General features: G+C 37.2%; 1 protein-coding gene and 1 pseudogene across 3 annotated transcripts in view; both read right to left on the bottom strand.

Moving 5' to 3' along the window:
- ARHGAP19 (Rho GTPase activating protein 19) overlaps positions 1-27,215 on the bottom strand; it is a 61,579-nt gene that overhangs the window by 14,272 nt on the left and 20,092 nt on the right. For all 3 annotated transcript variants that reach the window (XR_010935831.1, XM_067709849.1, XM_067709848.1), the window contains exons 2-9: positions 26,232-26,497; positions 24,840-24,920; positions 22,803-23,012; positions 20,365-20,591; positions 18,562-18,648; positions 7,468-7,533; positions 6,019-6,210; positions 2,585-2,683 (exon numbers count right to left, since the gene is read on the bottom strand). Coding sequence is in view for 2 of the 3 variants with exons in the window: in XM_067709849.1 (XP_067565950.1) it covers positions 2,585-2,683; positions 6,019-6,210; positions 7,468-7,533; positions 18,562-18,648; positions 20,365-20,591; positions 22,803-23,012; positions 24,840-24,920; positions 26,232-26,497 (1,228 nt within the window). In the remaining variant the exon portion in view is untranslated. The remainder of the gene's footprint in view (positions 1-2,584; positions 2,684-6,018; positions 6,211-7,467; positions 7,534-18,561; positions 18,649-20,364; positions 20,592-22,802; positions 23,013-24,839; positions 24,921-26,231; positions 26,498-27,215) is intronic.
- LOC137208426 (large ribosomal subunit protein eL33 pseudogene) lies at positions 979-1,408 on the bottom strand (annotated as a pseudogene).

The following is a 27,215-nucleotide window of genomic DNA, read 5'->3' as shown; positions in this document are numbered from 1 at the left end:
ACTTGCCACGTCTAAGCAGGTGAATACACTTTTGGGGTTCTAGCAAAGGGAATTTTTTTTAATTATGGTAAAATATACATAACATAAAATTTATCATTTTAACCATTTTCAGGTGTACAGTTCAGTAGTGTAAAGTACAGTCATATTGTTGTGCAACCATCACCACATCCCAGAAATTTTTCATCTTCCCAAACAGAAACTCTGTACCCATTAAACAATAATCCCAATTCCCCCCAGACCCTTAGTCCCTGACAACCACCATTCTACTTTCTGTTTCTATGGATTTGACTACTGTAGGTACCTCATATAAGTGGAATAATACAATATTTGTTCTTTTGTGACTGGCTTATTTCACTTAGCATGATGTTCTCAAGCTTAATCTATGTTGTAGCATGTGTCGGAACTTTCTTCTTTTTTAAGGCTGAGTACTGTTCCATTGTTCATATATACCACATTTTGTTTATCCATTCATCCATCAACGAACACTTGAGTGGCTTTTGCCTTTTGATTGTAAATAATGCCACTACAAACATGTATACAAATATCTGTTCATATCCTTACTTGGAATTGCTTGATTATATGGTAGTTCTATTTTTAGTTTTTGAGGAACTGCCATACTGTTTTCCATAGTGGTTGCACCATTTAACATTCCCACCAACAGTACACAAGGGTTCCAATTTCTCCACATCCTTACCTTGCTATTTTCTGTTTTGTTGATAACAGCCATCCTAGTGAGTGTGAATTGTTATCTCATTGTGGTTTTCATTTGCAGTTCCTTAATGATAAGGGATATTGAGCGTTTTTTTAATCTTCTTCAGAAAAATGCCTATTTAAATCCTTTGCCTTTTTTTTTTTTTCTTTTGGGCCATGCTGTGCAGCATGTGGGATCTCAGTTCCCTGACCAGAGATCAAACCCATGTCCCCTGTAGTGGAAGCGTGGAGTCTTAACCACTGGACCACCAGGGCAGTCCCTGCACATTTTTTTTTTTTAATCCACACTTTTATTTATTAACTTTTCAGTAAGTTTAAATCCTTGAAGGGTACAGCATCACATGGATTCTGTGTCCAATCGCCTTAGCAGGAAGGTTGCTTTGGAATTTGGCACAAACCATGCCACTGTTTCCATGAGCACGAGTTATCTTTTCCCAGATTACTCTGGTTTTGTTAGGTTTTCCACCAGGAGTTACTGTGTTGTTCTTTGCTTTGTACACGTAAGCACATCTCTTGACTAGATAGAATTCAGTTTCATCTCGAGCATATACACCTTCCATTTTCAGAAGAGCTGTGTGCTCCCTCTGGTTCCATAGATCCCGCTATAGCCAGCAAAAATGGCCTTGGACCACAGCCTTCCAGACATATTTGTCATTTTAGAAGTCCTGTTCCCAGCAGGCCTCCACAGGGTCCAAGATGGCTGAAAAAGGCCCTGCGCATTTTTTAATATGGATTGATTTTCTTTGCTGTTGTTGTAAGAGTTCTTTTTATATTCTGGATATTAACCGCTCATAAGATATATATTCTGTAAATATTTCCTCTCATTCTGTGAGTTGCCTTTTCACTCTGTTTGATGTCAAGCAAACCTAATGTCCCAAGGCTACTGGCCCCAGTGGATAGGATTGAGTGAATTCTAAACTGCTATTAATGATAATAACTACAACCAAAATTAGAGTAAGATGAAGTTGCAACTGCTAACAACTACAGTTTAAAAAATACACACACACATATATATACATATATATATATATATATATACACACATATATATATATTACAAGGTATTTTTTTTAAGAGCACAACTTTTAAGCAAAGATCTCCTTAATGTTGCTGGATTTATAAATTTTAATAATGTTAAACAATTTTAAAAGGAAAACCTGTAGAACACAGAACAGTGCTAATCTCTCTCCAAGTTAACTAGTTAGAACCTTGCCTTTGTTTATGCCTGGAAATTTGAACCCCATAATCAGCTATCTACTGCCACCTGCTGGCAATATTCCTTAACTACAAGTTCAGATCATCAATGAAGACTCAAATAAATTGAACCTACAGACAGCGATGGTAGCAACACCACAGAAGTACATATTGCATTTGTTTTAAAAACAAGATTTTTAAAGAATTTGAGACAAAGGAAGAGAACAAAACAACTGATCAAAATATTAAGCTCACAAAAATCTGAGTTACCTAAAACTCATTAGCCTATTAGAAAACCCATTTCCAGTCTCTGTCAACTTTCTCACTTTTCCATAACTTTAGCAAATTGCACAATGAAGTATGTAGCACAAAGCAGGTCATGAACCAAAAGAGATTCTCTACTCAGGGATGAGGACTCTGTCCTCAGCCCCAGAAGAGACAAAAGGACCTTTATTTCCTTTATCCCTTACTTCTCCAATCATAGAGCCCCTTCTCTGATTTGAAACACAGAAAAATGCTTTGAAAAATAAAAGCTTTTCCAAATTCTATTCTTTTCCCCTTACAAGTGAAGCCTTCATAGAATCCCAAAGAACAGAATAAAACTGTTTATGCATAAGAAGAGTCAGACTGTTAAATTTTCTCACGATCAATGCTGAAAATGACAGCACAGTGTACCTACCTTAATAAGGCCACTGAAGGATCGTGAACGGGCCCTCTTCTGCACCCGGAGGGTAGAAGGTTCTCGTCCTGGTGTTTGGGTCTCAGAATGCTTATTAAACTAGAAGAAAATATAAAGAACATTTTGTTAGTAGTCTCCCATCAAGAGATAGCATTCTGTGACAATCAATAGCTAAGTGGAAATACCCAGAAAAACCCAGGAATAAGTGAATCTGTACATACATGGATTAGTACGTTGGCAAGCAAATCACAAAGGCAAAAATTATGCCACCAAGAAGAAGTCAAAATGTATTAAATTAGCCTGAAGGTAAATTAAATTAAATAAAATAATACACACCCCAAAACAATCAAATTGGAATCAGATCAAGCTTCTAGAATTAGATCTAACTACAAGTTTATAGCAAATACAGAGGACTAAGAAACATCTTAAGTAATACCACAGGGATGCAATCAGCAAAATCCAGACTGTGGGAGACAAAGAATCTGGTTTCTTTCACAAACAAAGTGCAAAGAGAGAGAGAGGATGGTTTATGTGTGTTTAAATGCAATGTGCTATCTGTATTGGATCCTAGAACAGAAAAAGGATATTAGTGTTAAAACTGGTAAAATCTAAACAAAGTCTGTAATGTTACTAGTAATGTACTAATGTTAATTTATTAGTTTTGACAACGTTAGCATTAGGAGGAACTAGGTGAAGGATATGTGGGAATTCTGTACTTTCTTTGCAATTTTTCTCCCAACCTAAATTATTTCAAATTGAAAAGTTTATTCAAACAAACTTCAGCAATTTTTAGGGAGGAGAAAAATAGGAGGGGAAAGAAGGATGGACCTATATATTAAAAGAAACCTAGTAGCTGTAACAGCTCCAGAAAACGCATACCCTTTGGTCATGCCACTTCTAGAAAATAATCTGCAATGAGAATACTTATGAACAAATATGTATAAACTAAAAAATGACCTAATTTCTTTTTTTTTTTTAATTTATTTATTTTTGGCTGTGTTGGGTCTTCGCTGCAGCGCACGGCCTTCTCATTGCAGTGGCTTCTCTTGTTGCAGAGCACGGGCTCTAGGTGTGCGGACTTCAGTAGTTGTGGTGCACGGGCTTAGTTGCTCCACGGCATGTGGAATCTTCCCAGACCAGGGATTGAACCCGTGTCCCCTGCATTGGTAGGCGGATTCTTAACCACTGTGCGACCAGGGAAGTCCCCAAAATGACCTAATTTCCCCTAATATGTCCAGTAGAGGACAAACTGTATATATATATCAGGTTATATATAATAAAATATATGCAACCATTAAAAATGTTTACAGTCTTTTAATGACATGGAAAATGCTCTGATATAATGTTATATGAAAAGGGCAGGATAGGGCTTCCCTGGTGGCGCTAGTGGTTGAGAGTCCGCCTGCCGATGCAGGAGACACGGGTTTGTGCCCCAGTCCGGGAAGATCCCACACGCCACGGAGCGGCTGCGCCCGTGAGCCATGGCCGCTGAGCCTGCGCGTCCGGAGCCTGTGCTCTGCAACGGGAGAGGCCACAGCAGTAAGAGGCCCGCGTACCGCAAAAAAAAAAAAGGGTAGGATATTTTAAAAACTGCATATGTATTATGATCTCAATAAACAAAAAAAATATGAAATACATATTCATGGAAAGAAATACAAGAAGGAAATACTCCAAGATGTTATCAGTGGTTATCCTGGATGATAACAGGTGATTTTTAATTTCTTCTTGACACTCTTCTGGAGGTTTCAATGTTTCTGTAGTGAGTACTCATTATTTTTATAATCATGGAGAATAAATTATGTATAATCATCAAGAACAGTAAAAGTATAGTTTCTTCGAAAATAAATGGCAATATTTTAAATGTATGTGAGGAGTTTGTAAGCATGCATGAGAAAATGCTTAGGCTGTAATGTTTAATGAAAAAGGGAGAAATAAAAGAAAGTATATGGTATGATCATAACTACGTCAAAATAGTGCCTTGGCCAAAAAGTTCGTTCAGGTTTTTCCGTATGGAAAAACAAATTTTTCCATATTCCAAAATATTGCGTTGGCCAACTAACTTTTTTGTCCAACCCAATATATCCACAGGAAAAAGACTGAAAGAAATACCCAATATGTAAACACTGGTAGGATGAGTGATTTATTTTCTTTTAATCCTTCTCTATAATTTCCTATTTTTCTAAAAAGAGCAAAACTAATGTTTTTTCCTTTGTATAATCTTTAACCCTCAGTGTTCTTGATAAGGGAAGTCATTTACACCTGTCCTACCTGAATTACTGGCTTAGTTTCTACCAAGAATTAAATCACTACACTGCTTTAAATCTGTAATACTACTTGGCCAACACCCTCTAAAATTCCAGTCATAGCACAGTTTGCTAGATCTCAAAATAACTTTAAAGAGAGTGACAAAGGGAATTCCCTGGTGGTCCAGTGGGTAAGACTCCGTGCTCCCAATGCAGGGGGCCCAGGTTCAATCCCTGGTCGGGGAACTAGATCCCACATGCATGCCGCAACTAAGAAGCCCACATGCTGCAACTAAGACCCAGTGCAGCCTAAATAAATAAATATTAAAAAAACAAAACAAAGAGAGTGACAGAAAATTTCTCTTAAAGGACTTTGTCAATTGTTAAGAACAGCTCAGTTCAACATTTCTAAGCACTTGTTTCTGTCTGGCCCCATGCTTGAGGTTAGATATAAAAAAATAAATAAAAACACAGACATCCCTCAAGAAGTTTCCAGTCGAATAAGAAGTAAAGAGGCTGACTTTGCCTGTTTAGCTAAAATTCAAGAGGGGCTGAGACAAAATAATTTTCCTGAGAAAGAAACTAACCAAGTCATCAATATTTACGCAAGCTATACTTTGAGTCTCAAGATAGCAAATGAGAGACCTAATTTTGCTCCCATAGCTCCAAAAAAAACAAACTCAGCCACTAGAATTCCTATTTCTAGTATCACACTAGGCCCTTGATTTAGTGTTTTCTAACTGCAAACAATGTCACTAGTAAGAACTACCACTTTTTCTCTGCTATGGCAGCCACTTTACATAGATTCTTTCTAATCTTTACAACCATGAAACATGGGCATTCCAATTACCATTTTACAAACAAGAAAATTGAAATTCAGCAAGATTAAGTTCTTTGCCAAGAAAATATGAAGGGTATAAATGTCATACATGACCAAATTAGAGAAACTAACCACATTGGATCCTTCTGCTTACTCTAGAAATCCAAGAGCCTCCACCCCTTTCTCTAGTGGGGCAATAGTACAGAGATCACCACTGAGGTTCCATAGACAAGTTCGCTTTCTTGGCTAAACCAAAGCTTGGACCAGTAAGAGACAAAAATTAAATGAAATTCTTAATAATATTCCCTAGTGATTCTACAAGCAAAAATCACATTCCTAAAGCCGCGTCACTGTCTCCCTGCCTTCGGCACCTGTCTGATAAGCTGTTTCTTCTTTGCCGACTCTGGCATATTGTGAACATGTTGGAACAATTCTCTTAGTGCCTCTCCCGTACGCTGCTGGGTCTCCTCCTGATGAAGGCAGGAATCTCGCTGGTTCCATTTCTGAGATCTTGTCACTTGGAAGGAGCTGGTATGACACGAAGCTATCAGATCAAGATCATCCTATGGAAAATTTAAAAGAAAAGTGAATTAATATATCCTGCCAGGTTTGTTTCCAGATTCCCACCACACTGGAACAAAAAAAGGGGAGATGTGGGAAACATGGTATACTCTTACATGTAGGAACGAGAAAAATCTAAACACTATCATCAGATAAAGAGAAACCTACAATTATAGACCATATCAACAGCCCACTTCCATGACCTGCCCAGAAAACCTAAATTCATTTAGAATATTGCTACCAAAAATTATATTTATATAATAGGCCAGTTTTCAGAGCATCCTTTAATCTCACATAACTTTCATTGGTATCCTATGAGTTAAGCAGTGAAAGTATATTACTCCCATTTCATTGAAGAAGAAATTGAAGTTAAGCTATAAGTTTAAAATCATCTAAAAAATCATCTAGATACTAACGTGACAGACCCATCTTAGAGACCAAGTACACTGGTTCTTGGCTGGTGCTCAAATGACAATATGTGATAACTACACAGCAGTGGTAGAGGAACAAAAACAACTCTCTAAGAAAAACCATACTCCAGTTAAACTAGCTGAAATAAAATCCTGTTTTCCTGGTCACACCGAATATTTGCTGAATGAGAGGTAGAAACCAACAGGAGCAGAAAAAAAAGCATAAGATGACAGCTTAAGTTTCTAATCAAGACAGACTAAAAAAACAATCATCAAAAAGTGCTTGTGATGTTTTTTTAAACTTCTCACTTTTAAAACTCAATAATCATGTAATCTTGTTAATAAGCATCACACATTTGCTTTCTAAAGCTCATAAGGTCTCAAGTCTTCTAGACATTTCAGAGTGTTACCTTACCACCAAACTTGAAAGAATGTATTACATAAAACTGTAATTTCATAACTAAAAATATTTAATACATTTGCTATTTACAGACTGTTTTTTTCAACTATAACACATTTTATTTTCTTATGTCTTTACTTTGATTTCATACTTTGTTTTAAAACTCCACTAATTTGGGCTTCCCTGGTGGCGCAGTGGTTGACAGTCCGCCTGCCGATGCAGGGGACATGGGTTAGTGCCCCAATCTGGGAAGATCCCACATGCCGCGGAGCAGCTAGGCCCATGAGCCATGGCCTCTGAGCCTGCACGTCCGGAGCCTGTGCTCCACAACAGGAGAGGCCACAACAGTGAGAGGCCCGCGTACCGCAAAAAAAAAAAAAAAAAAAAAACTCCACTAATATTAACTAGCTCTCTCCTTGTTTGGGCTAAGAGCAATTTCCTATTCTTACCTTTGATGCTTGCGTTCTAGAACCCACATAGTTCAATCTGGCACATTCCCGAATATAAGCAGGAGCCTGGGCAGGATTTAAAAGAAAAACAAGAACAAATGGTTAGCAGAATCTAAAATTCTTTCAGGTCATAAGGACAGGGGTTCTTAAAATGATCTGACTGGCAGATTACTCTGGAAAAACAAAAGATCCTCAAAATACCCTATTTCAAAGTTTCCTTTTTCTTGCCACCAAAAAGATAGCTCAACAAATCCAACAGGAAAACTGTGACAAGACACTACTGTAGTTTTAAAAATCATATATGGCATATGTGTGTGTATATATATATGATTTTTTCAAATAAGCCACAACAGACATTTGTAGTAATGTTTATATGTGACAGAAACTACCCCCAAATCCTCACAAATTTCAAGTGGTCCCTAAATCACATTTTAGAATCACTGTATAGAAAATACCATTTAGAATTACTATGGAGTAACAACAGACAAGGAGGAATTTAGCTTATTGGTATATTACCCGGAATCCTGTGATAAGCATCCTGACACAGTCCTAGTAGAAGTGTAAATAATGCAACCACTATGAAAGAGAATTTGGCAGCATCTAAAAAAATTACATTTTCATTTACCCTTTAAACCAGAAATTTCACTTCTGAAAATCTATCCTGAAGATATTACTCCAGAAATACAAAACATACTTGCATAAGATTAATCAAAATATTAGACACAACCGAAATGTCTATTAATAGGAGGATGGTTAAATAAACTTTTATACATCCATACAACACAGTACTATGCAGTTATTAAAAATGAGAGAAGGGAGGGAGGGAAGAAACACTTTACGAACTGATATGAGTGATTTCCAGGATCTGCTGTTGAGTGAGAAAAGTTACAGAGCAGTGTATAAAGAACTTGTGTAAGGAAGAAGAGGAAATAAAAATATACACACATATACACAATAATTTGTTTTTACAAAAAGAAACACAAAGAAAACACTAAGAGAATAAACCATAAAACAATGAAAATGGTTAGGGAAAGGACTGAAATTTCTCTAAATATACCTTTTTGTGTAGTTTTGACTTTTTAACCATATAAATATACCAGAGGTTCAAAAAATAAAATTAAATCCAAAAGGAAAAGAGGCAAACACTAAACCTGTACAACAACAACAACAAAATATATCTGTGTATCAAATTGAAAAAAAAAAAAAAGGGACTTCCCTGGTGGTCCAGTGGCTAAGACGCCATGCTCCCAATGCAGGGGGCCAGGTTCAATCCCTGGTCAGCAAACTAGATCCCACATGCCGAAACTAAGAGTTCGCATGCCGCAATTAAAGATCTCGCATGCTGCAACTAAAGATCCCGCATGTCATAACTAAGATCTGGCACAGCCAAATAAGTAAATAAATATGTTTTTTTAAATGATAACATAAGCACAGAGAAAGGAATTATTTCACCTAACTTTTGAAAACTGTATTCTGACTATACAACCTTAGTGAGATATATTCAAGGGAAAAGGAACTGTAAGGAAATCCTAAACTTCCATCAACAGATTTACAGAAGTTTATTGTTAGTAGTAATAGTTCTATTATTTTGAAATTAATTTATTATATTGTAGGATAAAGCAACTAACATATATAAATGCTATTAAAATCTGGAATTTACAATGTAAAAATTTACATTTATACAAATATAAAGTAAAAGAAGTCAAGAAAAAGCTCTGTAGTGTTAAATTATACTCCAATAAACATGTAAAAAAAAAATCCTCTGAACAACTATTTTAATCCTCTATTTTACTTTGAGGAAGATATGAAATTATTTTTTAGGATGTCTCAAATAGAGGGAAAAAAAGAAACCCTGATAAAGATTGAAGATGTATCTAAAACTACTGTCTCCATCAACAAAATCCATGTAAATACCTAAAATTCAGTGGAATAGCCAGTACATACCTAATTGACAGCCTGGAACTTCTGAATAGATCTGACCAATATATTTTTTTAAAAAACCTTCAAAACTATGTCAACAAATCCTGTTAATGTCTTGAAAATCAGAGTCCTGCTGTCAAGTCTCTTAAGCTATCCCTTATCTCTTTCCACTCAGCCTAGTGTCAAATATAGATGAGAGAAACATAGTCATTGCTACTAGCCTAAGCACATGTACTTTCTCTTCACAAATGGTATGTAATTATTTTGAGCTTAAAATAAATGAATAACAATATTATTTTAAAAATTTTTTAAAAAATCTGAATTGGAAATACTAATATGAACTAATGATTTCTTTTTAAAAAAATTTTAATTCTATTCCTTGCCCTCAAAGAGCCTAGAAGCAATGGCACCCAAGAAACAATCAGTACGTATACCCAGTGTCAGTGGAAGAAATTAGGGCTACCTGAAGAAAATAATTGATTCCAGGCCCAGGGCAGAGCAAGTATAAAGTAAGGTGGGGACATTTATGCCAGGATGGAAACACTCAAAGACTAATGGAGTCCTGTCAAAAAGACACAGCAGGAAGCAGCTTACAAGGGCTATCACAGGCCAAATTTGGTACAATTTGAAAATCAAAATTAACAACTGAAATTGACTAACACTTTGAATAACTAAAAATCCATGGGTCTACAGAGACTCATAATAAAAGAGACCAAGAGAGAGAAGGAAAGCTCTTCTCCAAAGAAGAAAGTCAGCTAATAAAGATTAATAATATAATTAGAAAATCACTGTTTTGTGATACACAATATAGTTATACTGTCCAGCAGGATTATCAGTGGATGCTAAACCATTATATTAGTTAATTGCCCTGCAGGTTACTTACTACTTGCAAAGGGGAAAATGTACCTTTATAATTGAGAGATGTGACAAGTAGCAAAATTAGCATTACTGAGAGTAAGACAATCTACATTCTGTGCCTCCTAATGTGATGCAATATGATGTATACAAACATCACCTATGAATCTTTGCCAAAAATGCTTAACCTGAATCTAATCAAGCCTCTAAACCTAACTTGTGGTTTATAGGAACTACATAGAAAGGGATGAAGGAACAGGTTAAATAACCTTGAAAAAACAGTAAGACAAATTTAAAATGTGGAATATTCTACAATAGGCCTGAATGCTTCAACAAATCAATGACATGAAGATAAAGGGTAGTAATTATTCCAGATTAAAAGTGATATAACAATCGAAAGCAACACATAAGCCTTGATCAGTTTATGTTTTGTTTTGGTTTTTTACATCTTTATTGGAACATAATTGCTTCACAATGGTGTGTTAGTTTCTGTTGTACAACAAAGTAAATCAGCTATATGTACCCATATATCCCCATATCTCCTCCCTCTTGCATCTCCCTCCCACCCTCCCTATCCCACCCCTCTAGGTAGTCACAAGGCACCGAGCTGATCTCCCTGGGCTATGCGGCTGCTTCCCACTAGCTATCTATTTTACATTTGGTAGTGTATATATGTCAAGTTTATGTTTTTTATATATTTTTAAATAAATTTATTTATTTATTTTGGCTGCATTGGGTCTTTGTTGCTGTGCACAGGCTTTCTCTAGTTGCGGCGTGTGGGCTTTCTCTAGTTGCGGCGAGTGGCGGCTACTTTTTGTTGCAGTGAGCGGGCTTCTCAATGCTATGGCTTCTCTTGTTGCGGAGCACGGGCTCTAGGTGCGCGGGCTTCAGTAATTGTGGCACACAGGCTCAGTAGTTATGGCTCGCAGGCTCTAGAGTGCAGACTCAGTAGTTGTGGCGCACGGGCTTAGTTACTCTGCAGCGTGTGGGATCTTACTGGACCAGGGCTCAAACCCGTGTCCCCTGCATTGGCGGGTGGATTCTTAACCACTGCGCCACCAGGGAAGTCTAAGTTTACGTTTTTTAAAAAAGCAGCTATGAAATACATTCTTAGGACAACTGGGGAATTTAACTATGAACTGAATATTAGCTGATATGAAATTCTTGTAAATCTTCTTAGATGTGATAACAATACTGTGACTATTAGGAGAATATTCGTATTCTTAGGAGATGTATGCTTAAGTATTAAAGGACAAAATATCATGATATCAGTGGTTCAGGCAAAAAAAAAAAAAAAAAAAAGCATGAATATATAGAGGACTTCCCTGGTGGTGCAGTGGTTAAGAATCCGCCTGCTGACACAGGGGCACGTGTTTGAGCCCTGGCCCGGGAGGATCCCACATGCCACGGAGCAACTAAGCCTGTGCGCCACAACTACTGAGCCTACACTCTAGAGCCTGTGAGCAGCAACTACTGAGCCCGCATGCCTGGAGCCCATGTTCCGCAACAAGAGAAGCCACTGCAATGAGGAGCCCACGCACAGCAATGAGAAGCAGTCCCCGCTCGCCGCAGCTAAAGAAAGCCTGCACGTAGCAACAAAGACCCAACGCAGCCAAAAATCAATCAATCAATTAATTAATTAATTTAAAATATATATATATATAGAGAGAGAGAGAGAGAGAGAGATAAAGCAAATATGGCAAATGGTGACATTTGTTGAATCTGAGAGTTATCTGTTTCACTCTTTCAACTTTTCTCTATATTTGAAAAACTTCACAAAGAAGTTTTCAAAAAAGAGTCTCATGACAAAGACATTATGCTATCTATAGTTTAATTTTTACCTTGGTAAATTATAAAGCAGAGCCAAAGGAAATTTCCTCCAAACAAGAATATGACAGCCCACATCACCTATTCTATAACTTCATTTAAAAAAAAAAAAAAAAAAACCTCTGCCCCAAAAAGATACTATAAGCTGAAGGGATACTCAGAAAGGGAGCCAGAAGCAGACAGGTTTAAATGAAAATCTGAGGGTCCAAGGTATTTTACAGTTCATAGGACTTCCCAGATAAAATGGGAATTGGCCTCAACTATATATACGTCATAATTCCCTAGGAAAAGATGTGGTGACTCCTATTGAAAAGAGAGAAAACCAGACTAGGTCAGATGGACTGATAACAGTAGAGGATAGAACTATAAATAGTTAGGAATAATTTTAGAGAAAAAAAATTCAAAGAACACAGAATGAGGCAACATAGAATCTGAGGATTAGGAGGTAAACCGTCCACCCAAGGAAACCTGAGAACAAGAAAAAGACAACAAAGGGACTTCCCTGGTGGTCCAGTGGGTAAGACTCCACGCTCCCAATGCAGGGGGCCCAGGTTGGATCCCTGGTCAGGGAACTAGATCCTGCATGCATGCCGCAACTAAGAGTCCGCATGCTACAACTAAGAAGCCCACACACCACAACTAAGAAGCCCGCATGCCGCAACTAAAAGATCCCACACGCGGCAACGAAGATCCTGAGTGCCGTAACTAAGACCTGGCGCAGCCTAAGTAAATAAATGAATAATTTTTTTTTAATTTATTAAAATAAAAAGGAAGACAACAAAGCACAAGAAGAACAAATCTGGGGTAAAGTAGGACCTCAGAATAAGTATAGAGCACACACAACAATCAACCATTTTTCATCCAGGAACAGCTCAGGGAAGAACCTACTCAGCCAAAGTGGTGAAGCAGATGCCCACAAGGACAATGGTTCTGACTCAAATCCAAAGAGAAAAGTCCTGAGACTAAAATAAATCTCAAAAAAAAAAAAAAAGACATTCTTTGTCTCCTTTAGAGATAAACAGAGGCTCAAAGAGTGCTCACACTAGCCTGGAAACAAAGGTAAATAGCAAATAAGAATCAAAACCCCAAGGATTGAGGAGCTAAAAGAGGGATCTATGGAAGAGAAAGGAAGAGTAAAAATAGAGAATGTCTGAAAGAATCTAATAATTAGAACTTGTACCAAGCCAAATTACATCTAGGAGACTGTACTCATGTTTTATCTCTAAGGTTTGTACAATCTGTATTCTCAAGATCCTCCACAGTGATATGTTATCTGACATAGTAAAAGGGACTTTGCTGGTGTGATTAAGTTAAAGACCTTGCAATGGGGAGAGTATCCTAGGCTATCCAGGCAGGTCCACTATAATCACATGGGTCCTTACAAGCAGAGAACCTTTCCCAGCTGTGGTTAGAAGGAAACATCACTATGGAAGAAGGATCAGAAAGACACAACATTGCTAGCCTTGAAGATGGAGGTAGGGGACTAGGATCCAAGGGGACTATGATCCAACTTCTAGATCAACCTCTAGAAGTTGGAAAAGGCAAGTAAACGGATTTTCCCCTAGAACATCCAGAAAGGATTGCATCCCTGCCAACACCTTAATTTTAGCCCAGTGAGACTCATGTCAGACTTCTGACCTACAGAACTGTAAGATAACAAATTTGTGTTGTTTTAAGTCACTTTAAAAAAATCCTTCACAGTGAAGTACAACTTCATTGCATATTTGAATTGTACTGGACAATGAGCAAGAGAGAATGGGCTCTACAGGTAAAGAGATCAGAAGGTGGAAAAGTTAGAAACCATGAGATTCAATGAGATCTCTGAGAACCCACCTCTCTTTCAACTTGTGGTGGTGGGCTATGAAAAGTTAATCTCATATCAGTGGTAACAAGAGAACGCAACAGAAGGAGAGTTCTATTAGGAACTGCACCTAGAAATTCCCCATCTTGATTCACAACTACTGTCAGTTAATTGCACTCTCCGTACACACAACTCCTCTCAACTTATTCCTATAAATCCATGCTTTGGAACTAGCTCTTCCCCTAAATGAGAAGTATATAAAGAACTGGCTTGAAAGATCTTTGTTCATCATTAAAAACCATTCTTTCTCCTGTTGTCCTATGTCTACTGCTCTAATTCACTTACCTAGATCTTGACTTCTAATTGACCATAATCTTTGACTTCGGCACCTAAGCCCTGACCCTTTGTTTTACAGTCTACTAAATCAAAGATTCTGATCTGTCATTTCTAAACTCTGGACTTTGGATCACTTGCCATCCTGTAGTGGGTAAATCCTACGGTGGCCTCCATGTTCACATTCTGCATAATTCCCTCTTCCTGAGTGTGAATGGACTTGTGACTTGTTTCTAACCAAAAGAATATTGGTGACTGAATGTTGCTCCTGTGATGATCAGGTTATATAATATGCTAAAGTGATGGGATGGCATAACTGTGATTAAATTATGATATATACATTTATAATACATTATATATATAAAATATGTATTATATATAAGATATATATAAAATATATCTTCATCTGAATCTTGTTAGAACATACTAGAGAGACTCTCCTGTTGGCCTTGCAGAATCAAGCTACTATAAAGTAAGAAGAGAGACAAATTGAAGGAAAAACTATGTTAAACAAAAAGGAACCAAAACTAGCCAGAGCAACTAGGTAAGAAAAAGAAATAAAAGAGAGCCAAATTGGAAAGGAGTAACATTATCTCTGTTCATAGATGATATGATCTTATATATAGAAAACTCTAAAGATTTCAAAGAAAAATTGTTAGAACTGATAAACAAATTCAGCAAAGTAGCAGGATACAAAGTCAACACACAAAAATCAGTTGTATTTCTATACACTAACAATGAACAATCCAAAAAGGACATTAAGAAAACAATTACATTTACAATAGCATCAAAAAGAATAAAATACTTAGGAATTAACTTAACCAAGGAGATGAAAGATTTGTACAATGAAAACTACAAAACATTAACGAAAAAAATTAAAGTCAACATAAATAAATGGAAAGACATCCCCTGTTCATGGATTGGAAGACTTAACACTGTTAAAATGTCAGTACTACCCAAAATAATCTACTGCAATCCCTATCAAAATCCCAACGACAGTTTTTGTAGAAACAGAAAAATCGGGACATCCCTGGTGGCGCAATAGTTAAGAATCCGCCTGCCAATGCAGGGGACACAGGTTTGAGCCCTGGTCCCGGAAGATCCCACATACTGTGGAGCAACTAAGACCATGCACCAAAACTACTGAGCCTGCGCTCTAGAGCCCGCAAGCCACAACTATGGAGCCCACATGTCACAACTACTGAAGCCCGAGCACCTAGAGCCTGTGCTCCGCAACAAGAGAAGCCACCGCAATGAGAAGCCCACGCACTGCAACCAAGAGTAGCCCCCGCTTGCTGCAACTAGAGAAAGCCCACGCACAGCAACAAAGACCCAACGCAGCCAAAAATAAATAAATATATAAATAAATTTATATATTAAAAAAAAAGGAAATAGAAAAATCCATCCTAAAATTCATATGAAATCTCAAGGGACCCCCAATAGCTAAAACAATCTTGAAAAAGAACAATGCTAGAAGACTCACATTTCCTTATTTCAAAACTTACTACAAAGCTACAGTAATCAAAACAGTATGGTACTGGCATAAAGATAAACATATAGACCAACTGAATAGAATAGAGTCCAGAGATAAACCCTCAAATATACGAATTTTCAACAAGAGTGGCAAGACTATTCAATGGGGAAAGGACAGTTTTTTCAACAAATGATGTTGGTAAAACTGGATATCCACATGCAAAAGGATGAAGTTGGACCACTACCTAATACCATATACAAAAATTACCCAGAATAGATAAATGTAAGATGTAAAACAATAAAACTCTTAAAAGAAAGTAAAGGGCAAAGCCTTCACAGCATTGGATTTGGCAATGATTTCTTGCATATGACACCAAAAGCACAGGCAACAAAAGAAAAAAATAGACAAATGGGACTTCATAAAAATTTTTAAATTTTGTGCAGCAAGACACTATCAACAGAGTAAAAGGCAATCCACAGAATGGGAGGAAATACTTGCACATCATAAATCTGATAAGGGTTTAATATCTAGAATATATAAAGAACACCTGCAACTCAATAACAAAAAAGCAAACAACCCAATTCAAACATGGGTGGGAATTCCCTCCTGGTCCAGTGGTTAGGACTTGGTGCTTTCACTGCTGTGGCCTGGGTTCAATCCCTGGTCAGGGAACTAAGATCCCACAAGCCACATGGTGCAGCCAAAAAAAAATGGGCAAAGGACTTGAATAGACATTTCTCCAAAGAAGATACGCAGATAAGCAACAAGCACATGAAAAGATGTTCAACATCACATCACTAATCATTAGGAAAATGCAAATTGAAACTACAATGAGTTACCACCTCACAACCATTAACACAGCTATAATCAAAAAAATTCCCAAAACAAAGTAACAAGTGTTGGTGAGGATGCAAAGTAATGGGAACCCTTGTGCCTTGTTGGTGAGACGGTAAAATGTAAGCATTATAGCAACTATGGAAAACAGTATGGCAGTTCTGTTAGAATTACCATATGATCCAGCAATTCCACTTCTGGGTATAGAGTCATACCTGAGGATCCAAGGTTACTGGTTCCAGGATTTCCCCATGGATACCAAAATCCACAGATACTCAAGTCCCTTATATAAAATGGCACAGTATCTGCATATAACCTATACACATCTTCCTGTATACTTTAAATCATATGTAGATTACTTATAATACCTAATACAATGCAAATGCTATGTAAATAGTTGTAAATACAATGTAAGTGATATATAAATAGTTGCTGGTGTGCAGCAAATTCAAGTTTTGCTTTTTGGAACTTTCTAGAATTTTTTTCCCAAATATTTTTAATCTGCCATTGGTTGAATCTGTGGATGGGGAACCCACAGATACAGAGAGCCAACTATATACCCAAAAGAATTAAAAACAGAGTCTAGAAGACATATTGTATGTCCATGTTCAGAGAAGCATTATTCACAAGCACTAAATGTGGAGGGAACCCAAGTGTCCTCAACAGATGAATGGATAAGCAAAATGTGGTATATACAGTGAATGAAATGTCAGCCTTAAAAAGGAAGGAAATCCTGACAAATGCTACAACATAGATGAACCTTGAAGACATTATGCTAAAGGAAATAAGCCAATCACTAAAATTGATTGATTCCACTTTTATGACATACTTAAAGTGGTCAAAATCGTACAGACAGAAAGTAGAATGGTGGTTGCCAGGGCCAAGGGGGAGGGATGAATGGGGAGTTATGTTTAATGGGTATAGCGTTTCAGTTTTGCAAGATGAAAAGAGTTCTGGCGATGGATGGTGGTGATGGTTTACATAATAATATGAATGTAATTAATGCCACTGGCCTGTACACATATAGTAAATGTTGTCATATGTATTTTACCACATTTTTCTTTTTTTTAATTGAAGAAAGACAAAAAAAGAACCAGAACTGAGTGGTCTTAAAAATTCTCAGCCTTGGGCTTCCCTGGTGGCGCAGTGGTTGAGAGTCTGCCTACCGATGCAGGGGACATGGGTTCGTGCCCCGGTACGGGAAGATCCCACATGCCGCGGAGCGGCTAGGCCCGTGAGCCATGGCTGCTGAGCCTACGCGTCCGGAGCCTGTGCTCTGCAACGGGAGAGGCCACAACAGTGAAAGGCCCACATACCGCAAAAAAAAAAAAAAAAAAAAAAAAAATTCTCAGCCTTTCCAGATGGCAAAAGATGCTAAAATTAAGAAATTCACCATCAGGAAAGTATACTCTAAAGAAAAGGCCAAGGATGTGACTATGCAACTTATTGCTAAAAATCTTAGAAACATTAAAAGGTCAGAATATTCAGTTACACAAAGGGCCCTTTCAAAGAGTAAAAGGTATGCCTACCAGATACTCTCAATCCAACCAGAGGGCCTCCAGGAAGCTTAAAGGTATTGTCCCTCAGCCTTCTCAGCAAGAGTCCAAGAAAGAGATGGGTTTATCTTTAAATTTATCTTCTGAGTGAATCCCACTAAAATCCACAGAGACCCACTAAATTATTGAGAAAATCATGTTGACAGACATGTTTGCATTAAAAAGGACAATAAATACAAGATGAAAGGAGGCTGTCAAAATTCTACTGGCTGGAAGCAGACAGGATAAAAGTACTCTGCTTCCAACATCTGCTGTCTTTCATGAAAAAGGAAGGATGACTTGGGCATGGAGCCAATTGCCCAGGGGGCAGAGCCCTACTCAGCTTCTAGGTACCTCCATATTCTTCCCCACCTTAGTTGTTCCCTCTGAGTTTTACCACTGTCCGATCTGGTTTCCAGTTCCAGTCAGGGCCTTTCTTATCTAGTCATCTTAATAGCCCTCTCAGGATCCCACCGTGTTCCATCCTCCTTGTCCAAATCCCATTCATTACCTACCTTAAAAAGTTTCTGAGAGTGTTTAATCATAAAAGTCATCCCATTGTTTAACTTTGTGATATTCTCTTGAAGGTCATTTGCAGTGACCTATTCAGAGCAAAAGAAACCAAAAAAGGGAGATGAAAAGCTGGGAGGTAGAAGGCAGATACTCCCATTTACTTATCAGTAAGCTAATTCTTTCAAACATACGATAGTTTCTATCTCCAAGAAAGCTGACTCTAATACAACATTTAATTCTGGAAAGGTTTTTTGGTTCAGCAGGTTTCCACTAGAGATGATATAATCTAGGAAGAACCACGTGTCCCTGAAGTGATCAGGAAATCCTTGAGAACCAATCTTCATTTCCTAATTCTGCCTGATAATCAGACATACATGCAGAGTTACTAAAGAAGATCTACCCTGGGAAAAGGGGAAAGAAGAATAGAATCTGTAACAATCACCAAGGACATTGCTCTCTAGAGAAACTACAGTTTCTCCAAAGACGAAAGAGAACTGTCACTACTAATTGATACCAGAGGTGACATCTGTTTCTTAAAAACACAGTCACATGGTCACTGATTACCTTCTCTTGTTTCCTCTGCCTTTTTTTTAAGCACTTCAGCATATCTACTATACCAAAGCCCGCATCCTCAACATGTATCTTTGTTACTTAATGTTTGCTTATACTAAGACCTCTTTCACAGGCTTCTCTTTACAGTCAATGCTTCTCTTTACAGTCACAGATCACTTACTCCTTTTCAGTCTCAGTGAGCTCGTTCTAAAATTCTTTCATTATGAGGCTTTATCTCCTTAACATGGACAAATGTTGGTGTGTCTTTTTCTTCTCACACACCTCCACTTCATCAACCTTTCTCTGGGCAGAAGCTCTTCCTGGCCCAGAGCTTTATATTATTTTTTCACTAGTTGCTTGTTAGGCAAAACATCTTACACAACCTCTCTCCTTTACCTTCCTTTTCTCATTTCCTATAATCCCCCAAATCTTTTATAAGTCACTATATCCCATCTATTTCTATTATCTTCCCAACAATCCTGTCAAGTAAGTGGAAAAGGTGCTATTATGCCCAGCTTAAAGAGGAGGAGCCTACGCATAGAAAGAGGAAAGGACACAGTTAACAGGGGTTTGCAGCTTCCAACCCAGTTATCCTGACTCTAATTCCATCATACAGTAAAACCTATTTTATGAATGGACAGGAATATGAAGCTACGTGCTTCCAGGCCAAGAATTAGTTCAAAAGCCTTTAGATAATGCACTTCTCGTGTAAGTCACTAAGAAGGGCATGGTCTCAGTAATAAGAAGCATATTCAGCTTTATTTAAGGAGAGTACATCTATAGGATATAGAAAAGCTACAACAAGGCAGGATTGCTCTCTGTGTCATCTTATCTAAAAGCTCAGTGACACTATCCTGTAAGATCATACAGCTCTATTCTAAATTTATACCATTCAATCTTCAGAAATCAATTTGATTTCCCAAGAAGACTTTCATGTTAAGAAGGAATTTACATTGACCAGCCAAAATCAGTATTCTAGTTTATTTAGTAGCTATATTTTCCTCTAAGAATTTCCACTAATAAATTGCTAATCAGGTTTGTCAAGAGATTGACTTATAATTTATAAGCAAGATTAACAGGAATTGGCCCCCTCAGGTTTAATAACTCTTAAATGAACTAATAAAGGAAGTTCCTAGCCTTGTAAAGCTGAAGACTAGACCTTGGGCCCTTGATAACCTCACCAAGGTACAGCCATAGGACGAGGGCCAGCCCAAGAAAACCAAGCAGTCTTTCCTTTTTCCCTCAACACTTACATTTTTTGGCCACAAGACATGGGGCGCAAACATAAGGGCAAGGTTATAGGCAGACATCTTATTCTTGTCTTGTTTCTTTGCTGTCTGGTACAGGAGATCAAGCAATAACTTCAGCAAGTTACGATTGGGTGGAGGGAGAATGAGGAATAGCAACTGAAGAGCCTCAATTTGCCGCTCTTTATCTGGTACATTGGTCTTGTTTCCTTTATCATCAAACTGCATCAAATCTTGAGGACAAAAGAGGTGATTGCAAAGGAGGGAGAAAATACAAGCAAGAAAAAAAATCAATGCTCCTACTATTTATTATAATCAAAGAAAGAAAAAAAAAGAATCAAGCATAAATAGAGATTATAGCAAAATATAATAACAAAATAATGTCAATACAACTCAATAATTAAAAGAGAAAAACCCCATCAAAAATGGGCAAAAGACTTAAATAAACATTCCTCCAAAGAAGACATACAAGTGGCCAGTAAGCATTTGTATACTCAGTATCATTAGCTATCAGAGAAATGTAAATCAAAACCAAAATGAGATACTGCTTCATAACCAGAGGTGTGGCTATAGTCAAAAAGACTGACAATAACAAGTGTTGCCAAGAATGCTGAGAAAATTAAACTCTCCTACACTGCTGGTGGGAATGTAAAACGGTGTGATCACTTTGGAAAACTGTTTGGCAGTTCCTCAAAAAGTTAAACATAGAGTTACCATATGACTTAGCAATCCCATTCCTAGGTATATACTCAAGAGAAATGAAAACATGTCCACACATATCTTTAATAATGCCACCCCTTCACATTTCCTCACCAAGATATTTTACTGCTAAAAAAATATGAGAGTGAATTATGCCCTGATAACAGGATGATCCAGGCAGCTCCTTATGCAGTCAGAATCATTGTTTCTCCCCTAACAAGCTACACAGGTTATCAATAAAAACAGTCCCCTAGATAATCAGAATTTCAAAAGACACTGAAAACCATTTGGGTATAATTCATATAGACCTGAAAATGATAACAACGTGTTGTTGAAACTGTTTAACTTCAAAAATAATTCCAGGTGTAGGAAAGGTAGATAATATTTCTAGAAACTGTCCCCTGTTAATATGAAATTGAAAACAAAAATCCCTCCCAGTTATCAGCAAGGGGTACCAAACGATACACCTGTGCCACACCTCAGTATGATATCAAAGAACAGTGAATCATGGGGTGGTGGAGGGGCGCTTTCAGATACTGCACTAAATAAACTCAACAGGAAAGCAAACAGAACAAGCATTCTTCATGTTAACCCTTATAAAAAGAACTTATCAATATTTCCCATATCTTTTTCAAATATCCAACAACTTTATTTCTCCCCCAAAATAACTGTAAAGTTATGTAACACTCTAGTAATATTTTCTCATTTGTATCATCTAAACTGTTCCTGAAAGTGCTAAAAAAAAATCTAATCTTATTAGATTTTAGAAATTCAAAACTCGGTTTTTATTTTAAGTAGTAAAAATTATTCAAAAGAAAAAAATTTTCTATTTATTTTCTTAAAATTAGAAGCAAGAGTAAAAGACTCAAGGGTAGAAAACTAAGTAAATATAGTATGGATGTGGATGCTGTGTGCACTTAGAGCCTATTGCAGCATAACAGCTGTGCAATTTAAGAATGAATAACACAAGCACAAAGGAGAAAGAGGAAACTATTTATGAGCTGGAAATGGAACATTCTCCAAAACACAGTAAATGAAAAAAGCAAACCACAGAACCATGTGTATAACACCCTACCATTACATAAAAAGAAAGAAAAAGAATATATGTAGGTGTTTGTAAGTGTCTAAAATATCTCTGTAAGGATACATTAGAAATCAATAGCATTGGTTCCCTCTCGGAAGAAAAACTGAGTGCTGGGAACAGGGGTGGGAAAGAGGCTTTTCACTGTATACTCTTTGAACCTTTTGAATTTTAATTCATGTGAATGTATTGCCTATTTAGAAAACAAGTAAAATTATTTATAGGAAGCAAATTTCCAAGAGTAGAGATGATCTCAACTGAGGCATATTAATACTTAGCAAAAGCCTCAAACTAAGGCAAATATACAAAACTGTGACTACTGATTTGGGTAATTGATTTGGGTGTGTCAATCAATCCAGTGAAAAGCATACATAAATTAAGCAACTAAAATGTTCACAGCACAATGCTAGGATCCATCAGGAATACAAAAATAGGTAAAACCCAGACTTTATCTTCAAAGAAGTTTATTCCACAAAAAAAAATTTTGACCAAATCAACCATAACTAGCCAATGCTTATGAGTATTCAGAGAGCCCAGAAATATCATGAAGTCAAACAATATTAACAGAAGCACTGCTGTGGGTTACAAACAACAGAATATTCCAGATGACTTTACTAAATTGAAAGAAATGTATTCACATCTCTTTCTCACCTCCTATACTCACCAGCAATTTTGAGGTGTGCATGAAAATGTTTATGTGTCAGCAGGGGCTCAGGTAACTCTCCTAGAAACATCTTCAGCAAGGTAGCAACATCATTTGAGTGAAACTCCCCTGATTCCAAGTCGATATCAGTTCCATTATTGAGAGCATCCCTTAAAATCTGCTGTCGGACACTATTCCCTGGTACTCTAAACAAACCCTCTACTCTCAAGTCTGTTCAGCATGGAAGAGAAACAGAGGACATGAAAAAGGAAATAAAAAGAGGAATTATGATTAAAATAAGTCATCTAAAAGACCACTTTATACTTGAAAGACCCTTTACAAAGAACTTGAAGGACGTTTTTGTCTTTCTTCCCAGATTAGTTTAGAACCTACTGGCCCCTGAGGAAACATATCTGAACATCCCTGAGCACCCAGAGATCTCCCAGACTGAGACGTGGTCCACCCAGGAGTCACTGAACCTCCTGAGGCACACCTGGAAACTGAATTTAACCTTTTTTTTTTTTTAATTTTCTGTTGAAATATAGTTGATTTACAGTGTTGTGTTAGTTTTAGGTGTACAGCAAAGTAAGATAGATATATATATATATATATATATATATATATATATATATATATATATATATATATATATTCTTTTTTAGATTCTTTCCATTATAGATTATTACAAGATATTGGGTATAGTTCCCTGTGCTATACAGTAGGTCCTTGTTGGTTATCTATTTTATATATAGTAGTGTGTATATTGTTAATCCCAAACTCCTAATTTATCCCTCCTCACTCCCTGAATTTAACCTTAATAGTCAGAATGGGCTTGAAAAATAAGTTGGAAGAAAGCCAAATCTCCCTGAAGGCCCCTTCCCGTGGGTCATCTCAGACTTTGCTGGAGGGGCCAAGTTCATCTGTGGGGGTTCATTGCTCCTGTAAAACAGTTTCCCAGCCTAAAATGAATCTAGAGTCTCTGTGCTGCCCCAGGAATTAAAACTCTAACCTATCAGATCACCTTTCAGTCTAAGAGATTCCCAGAAGCTCAGGGTCATCCCAACTAAACGATTCTTCCCTCCCACCTATATTTTAAGCTAATCTAAGGGGATAAAAAAGATGAGACATATTGTTTTGGTTTGACCTGGAAGAAGCACGAGAGTTATGTTTTCAGCTTAGGTCCATATTTCTTTGTATAACCCCCTAATTCAGGGGTCCAAGTTCAAATGCCTACAACGCCAGGCTGGTAACAGTAAATGAATGAACAGGAACCCTAGCAAACTGAGGAGCACCTACCTGTGCTCCAGCTGACTGTGTCCAAGTGGCAACAGGGCCCAAGGATGCTAGATCTTCCTATTATTTCCTATTATCCAAAGAAGTTGAAAACCTGGACTGTTTCCATTTTAAAAGACTGATAACTTATTTTATTTTTAATTTAATCCTTTGCCAAACAAACAAAATATGAATATAGATGACTTAAACTCTTAGGCTGTCAGTTTGCAACCTCTGCTCTAGCTCCTAGCACAATGTCCCATATAGAATAAGACATAAATAAGTGTTAGTGTCAAATTTATCAAGACATCACATAAAGCCACACATTTCATATACACTCAGCTCTGCCAAACACTTAGAGCAATGACATAACCAGTATGACTACTAAAAAAATGAAAAAGGAATTAAGTGAAGAGTGTATTTTAATCAGAGAATTCTAGAGATGAAAAGTATCTTTGGCAATAAATTATGCTCCCTGGAGTAAATGTTATAAAGGAGCAACGTATTTTTACAGAAGAAATGTCTCTTTCAGTCAAGGGGAAATTGTGATTTCATAGACAATATCTAATGTATATATATCTTTGAGAGTATAAAACAAATCAATATATGAGATGAAATTTAAAAGGAAATATATTTAGAAACATACCACCTGAAATTATCATTGATTAGTGTCTTTGTTGATGGTTAATTGTCACCTAACAATTGCTAAATCAAGGATGTTAGCTCCCAGTAGAAAACTGACAATTCTTCATTAACAAAGAATGACAAAATTTCAAGTAGTCTTACTTTTGTGTAGATATTCAATCAGTTGGTATATACGGGCAATGCCTTCCTCTGTCAGTGGGGATCCAAATATTACTCCTTTTTCTGAAAAAAACCATACAATAGAACAAGGCTATATTTTCCACAAATAGTACAAAATCAGCATACTTAAAAGCAACATACCCCTCAAGTATATTATGTTACAGTTTAGCAAGTATTTTCACAGGGTCAGTAAACAAAAACCTTAAAGTTGGAAGTGTACCAGAAAATGTAATCAGAAAACTCTCAATCAACTCTCTGCGAGTTTAATCTTAGATGGTAGGTTCCTTGAAGGCAAAGACCGTCTTCTTATTTAAGTAGCAATACCTAGAATATTGATATGTAATTTAAAAACAAACAAAAAATAGAACTTAGACCCATGATTGTCAGAGCATGATAGATTATCCACTAGAGTTGGTATAGGGTCTGATCTGTTATAATGTTTAAACTTTTTTTGCTGCCCTCAGGATTTCCTAATATTTAAAAAAACAGGGGCTTCCTTGGTGGTTCAGTGGTTAAGAATCTGCCTGCCAATGCAAGGGACATGGGTTCGAGCCCTGGTCCGGGAAGATCCCACATGCCGTGGAGCAACTAAGCCCGTGTGCCACAACTACTAAGCCTGAGCTCTAGAGCCCGCAAGCCACAACTACTGAGCCCACGTGCCACAACTACTGAAGCCTGCGCGCTTAGAGCCCGTGCTCCGCAACAAGAAAAGCCACCGCAATGAGAAGCCTGTGCACCGCAACAAAGAGTAGCCCCCGGTCACCGCAACTAGAGAAAGCCAGCGCACAGCAACGAAGACCCAACACAGCCAAAAATAAAAAATAAATTTATTTTAAAAAATAAATTAATTTAAAAAAATTAAAAAACAAAATAGTACCTCTTTAACATCTTATCAAAAGCAGTGTTAATAGTCATAATTTATTATATATATCACTAATAACTTATTTCTGAGAAGGCTTTTTTTGGGTGATTCATAGGTATTTGCCTTATCAAAGCATTCCATGGAATGAAAACATTTGAGAACTACTGCAATAAAAAAATGTTCAAACTTTCTTTACTGTACTCACCAGCTGTGAAACTTTGTATCTTTAATATTATTTTAGTATAGTATTAATAGGGCATGAAAATCAAGGTGCCCCTGATAACTACCTAAACTAATCATGTTATGTCTTGGGGACTGATATATATGCTTTAATTTATCTAGACAGTTTTTATAATTTTTATTAATATTACTTAAGATTTTACTACTCATATAAATGAAAAATGACAAAAAGTGCTTTATAATAATAGAAACTCCTCCATGAACATGCAGATGTTCAGAACGAAGCCCAGGGAGCAGCTGAGACCTGCCCCCTTCACAGATACATCTCCTACCCTTTCGCTTGAGAGACATTAGAGACCGGAAGAATCCTGATGCCGGGCCGGCCCCACCAGGCAACTTAAGGTCCACTTCTCCCATCAGCTGAGCCAACTCAGTTCCAGGCAAGTCGATGAGCCTTGTGATATTGCTGACCACCAACTCGGTGAACACCTCAGGTTTCTCATGTCGGAGTTTCTCCACAAAAAAGTCAGGATTGAAGATAATGGGCTGACTTCGAAGGGAAGAGTCATTGCAGATAACAAAATTGCAGATGGCATCTCTGAAAACATGAAACAGAAGAATCTTTGGGGGGATCATTTTTAATATGGGTTTCGCATTCCCTCTCGACCATACAATTATTCATTCTTTCTGTGGGCATATATATAACCTACAGACTGGTCTTTTGAAAACCTAATCCCCAATCTGCTGACTGCATAAAAGAAGACAATTTGGGCTTGTTGCTGTTTAGGTTATATCCACCTTAGAATTTTAGTTTAAAGAAAAGACACCAAACAGCCTCTATGATATGACCTGAATTTGCCTCTTAATTTTAGGCATTCACTGCAAGAAGATAGAGATCCTTACAGCCTCCTGAGTCTAAGAGTATATTAGAACTGGCAGTCACATAGACCACTTTCCTTATTAAAACAGTCAAACCCTAAACTATTACCATTAAATTCTTGTAAAACATCAGAACTGCAGCTGTTCCCCCTAACACAGCAATGGGTAATCATTAAATTAAGGCCTTCCTGGGAGTATAGCCAGCACTGTATGGTATTTTCCATCCAGTGATTAACTGCTGACAGTAACACAGGCTAGTCGCAAATGCCACAGAAACCATGTGACAGTGAGCATGAGACTACTGAAGAGCTAAAACTATATCTAAACAGTATAGTAGACATTTTGAAAACATTTACTCTACCCTTAGGGTTCTTTGGTTCCTGGGTCCCTACACAGGCAGGTGTTTCCTTATAATCAGTCCCCTTCAACTGAGCCAG

The sequence above is a fragment of the Pseudorca crassidens genome, chromosome 16 (assembly GCF_039906515.1).
Source record: "Pseudorca crassidens isolate mPseCra1 chromosome 16, mPseCra1.hap1, whole genome shotgun sequence".
NCBI lineage: Eukaryota > Metazoa > Chordata > Mammalia > Artiodactyla > Delphinidae > Pseudorca > Pseudorca crassidens.
Note: the sequence above shows the minus strand (reverse complement) of the source record. Positions and strands in the feature narration are given on the sequence as shown.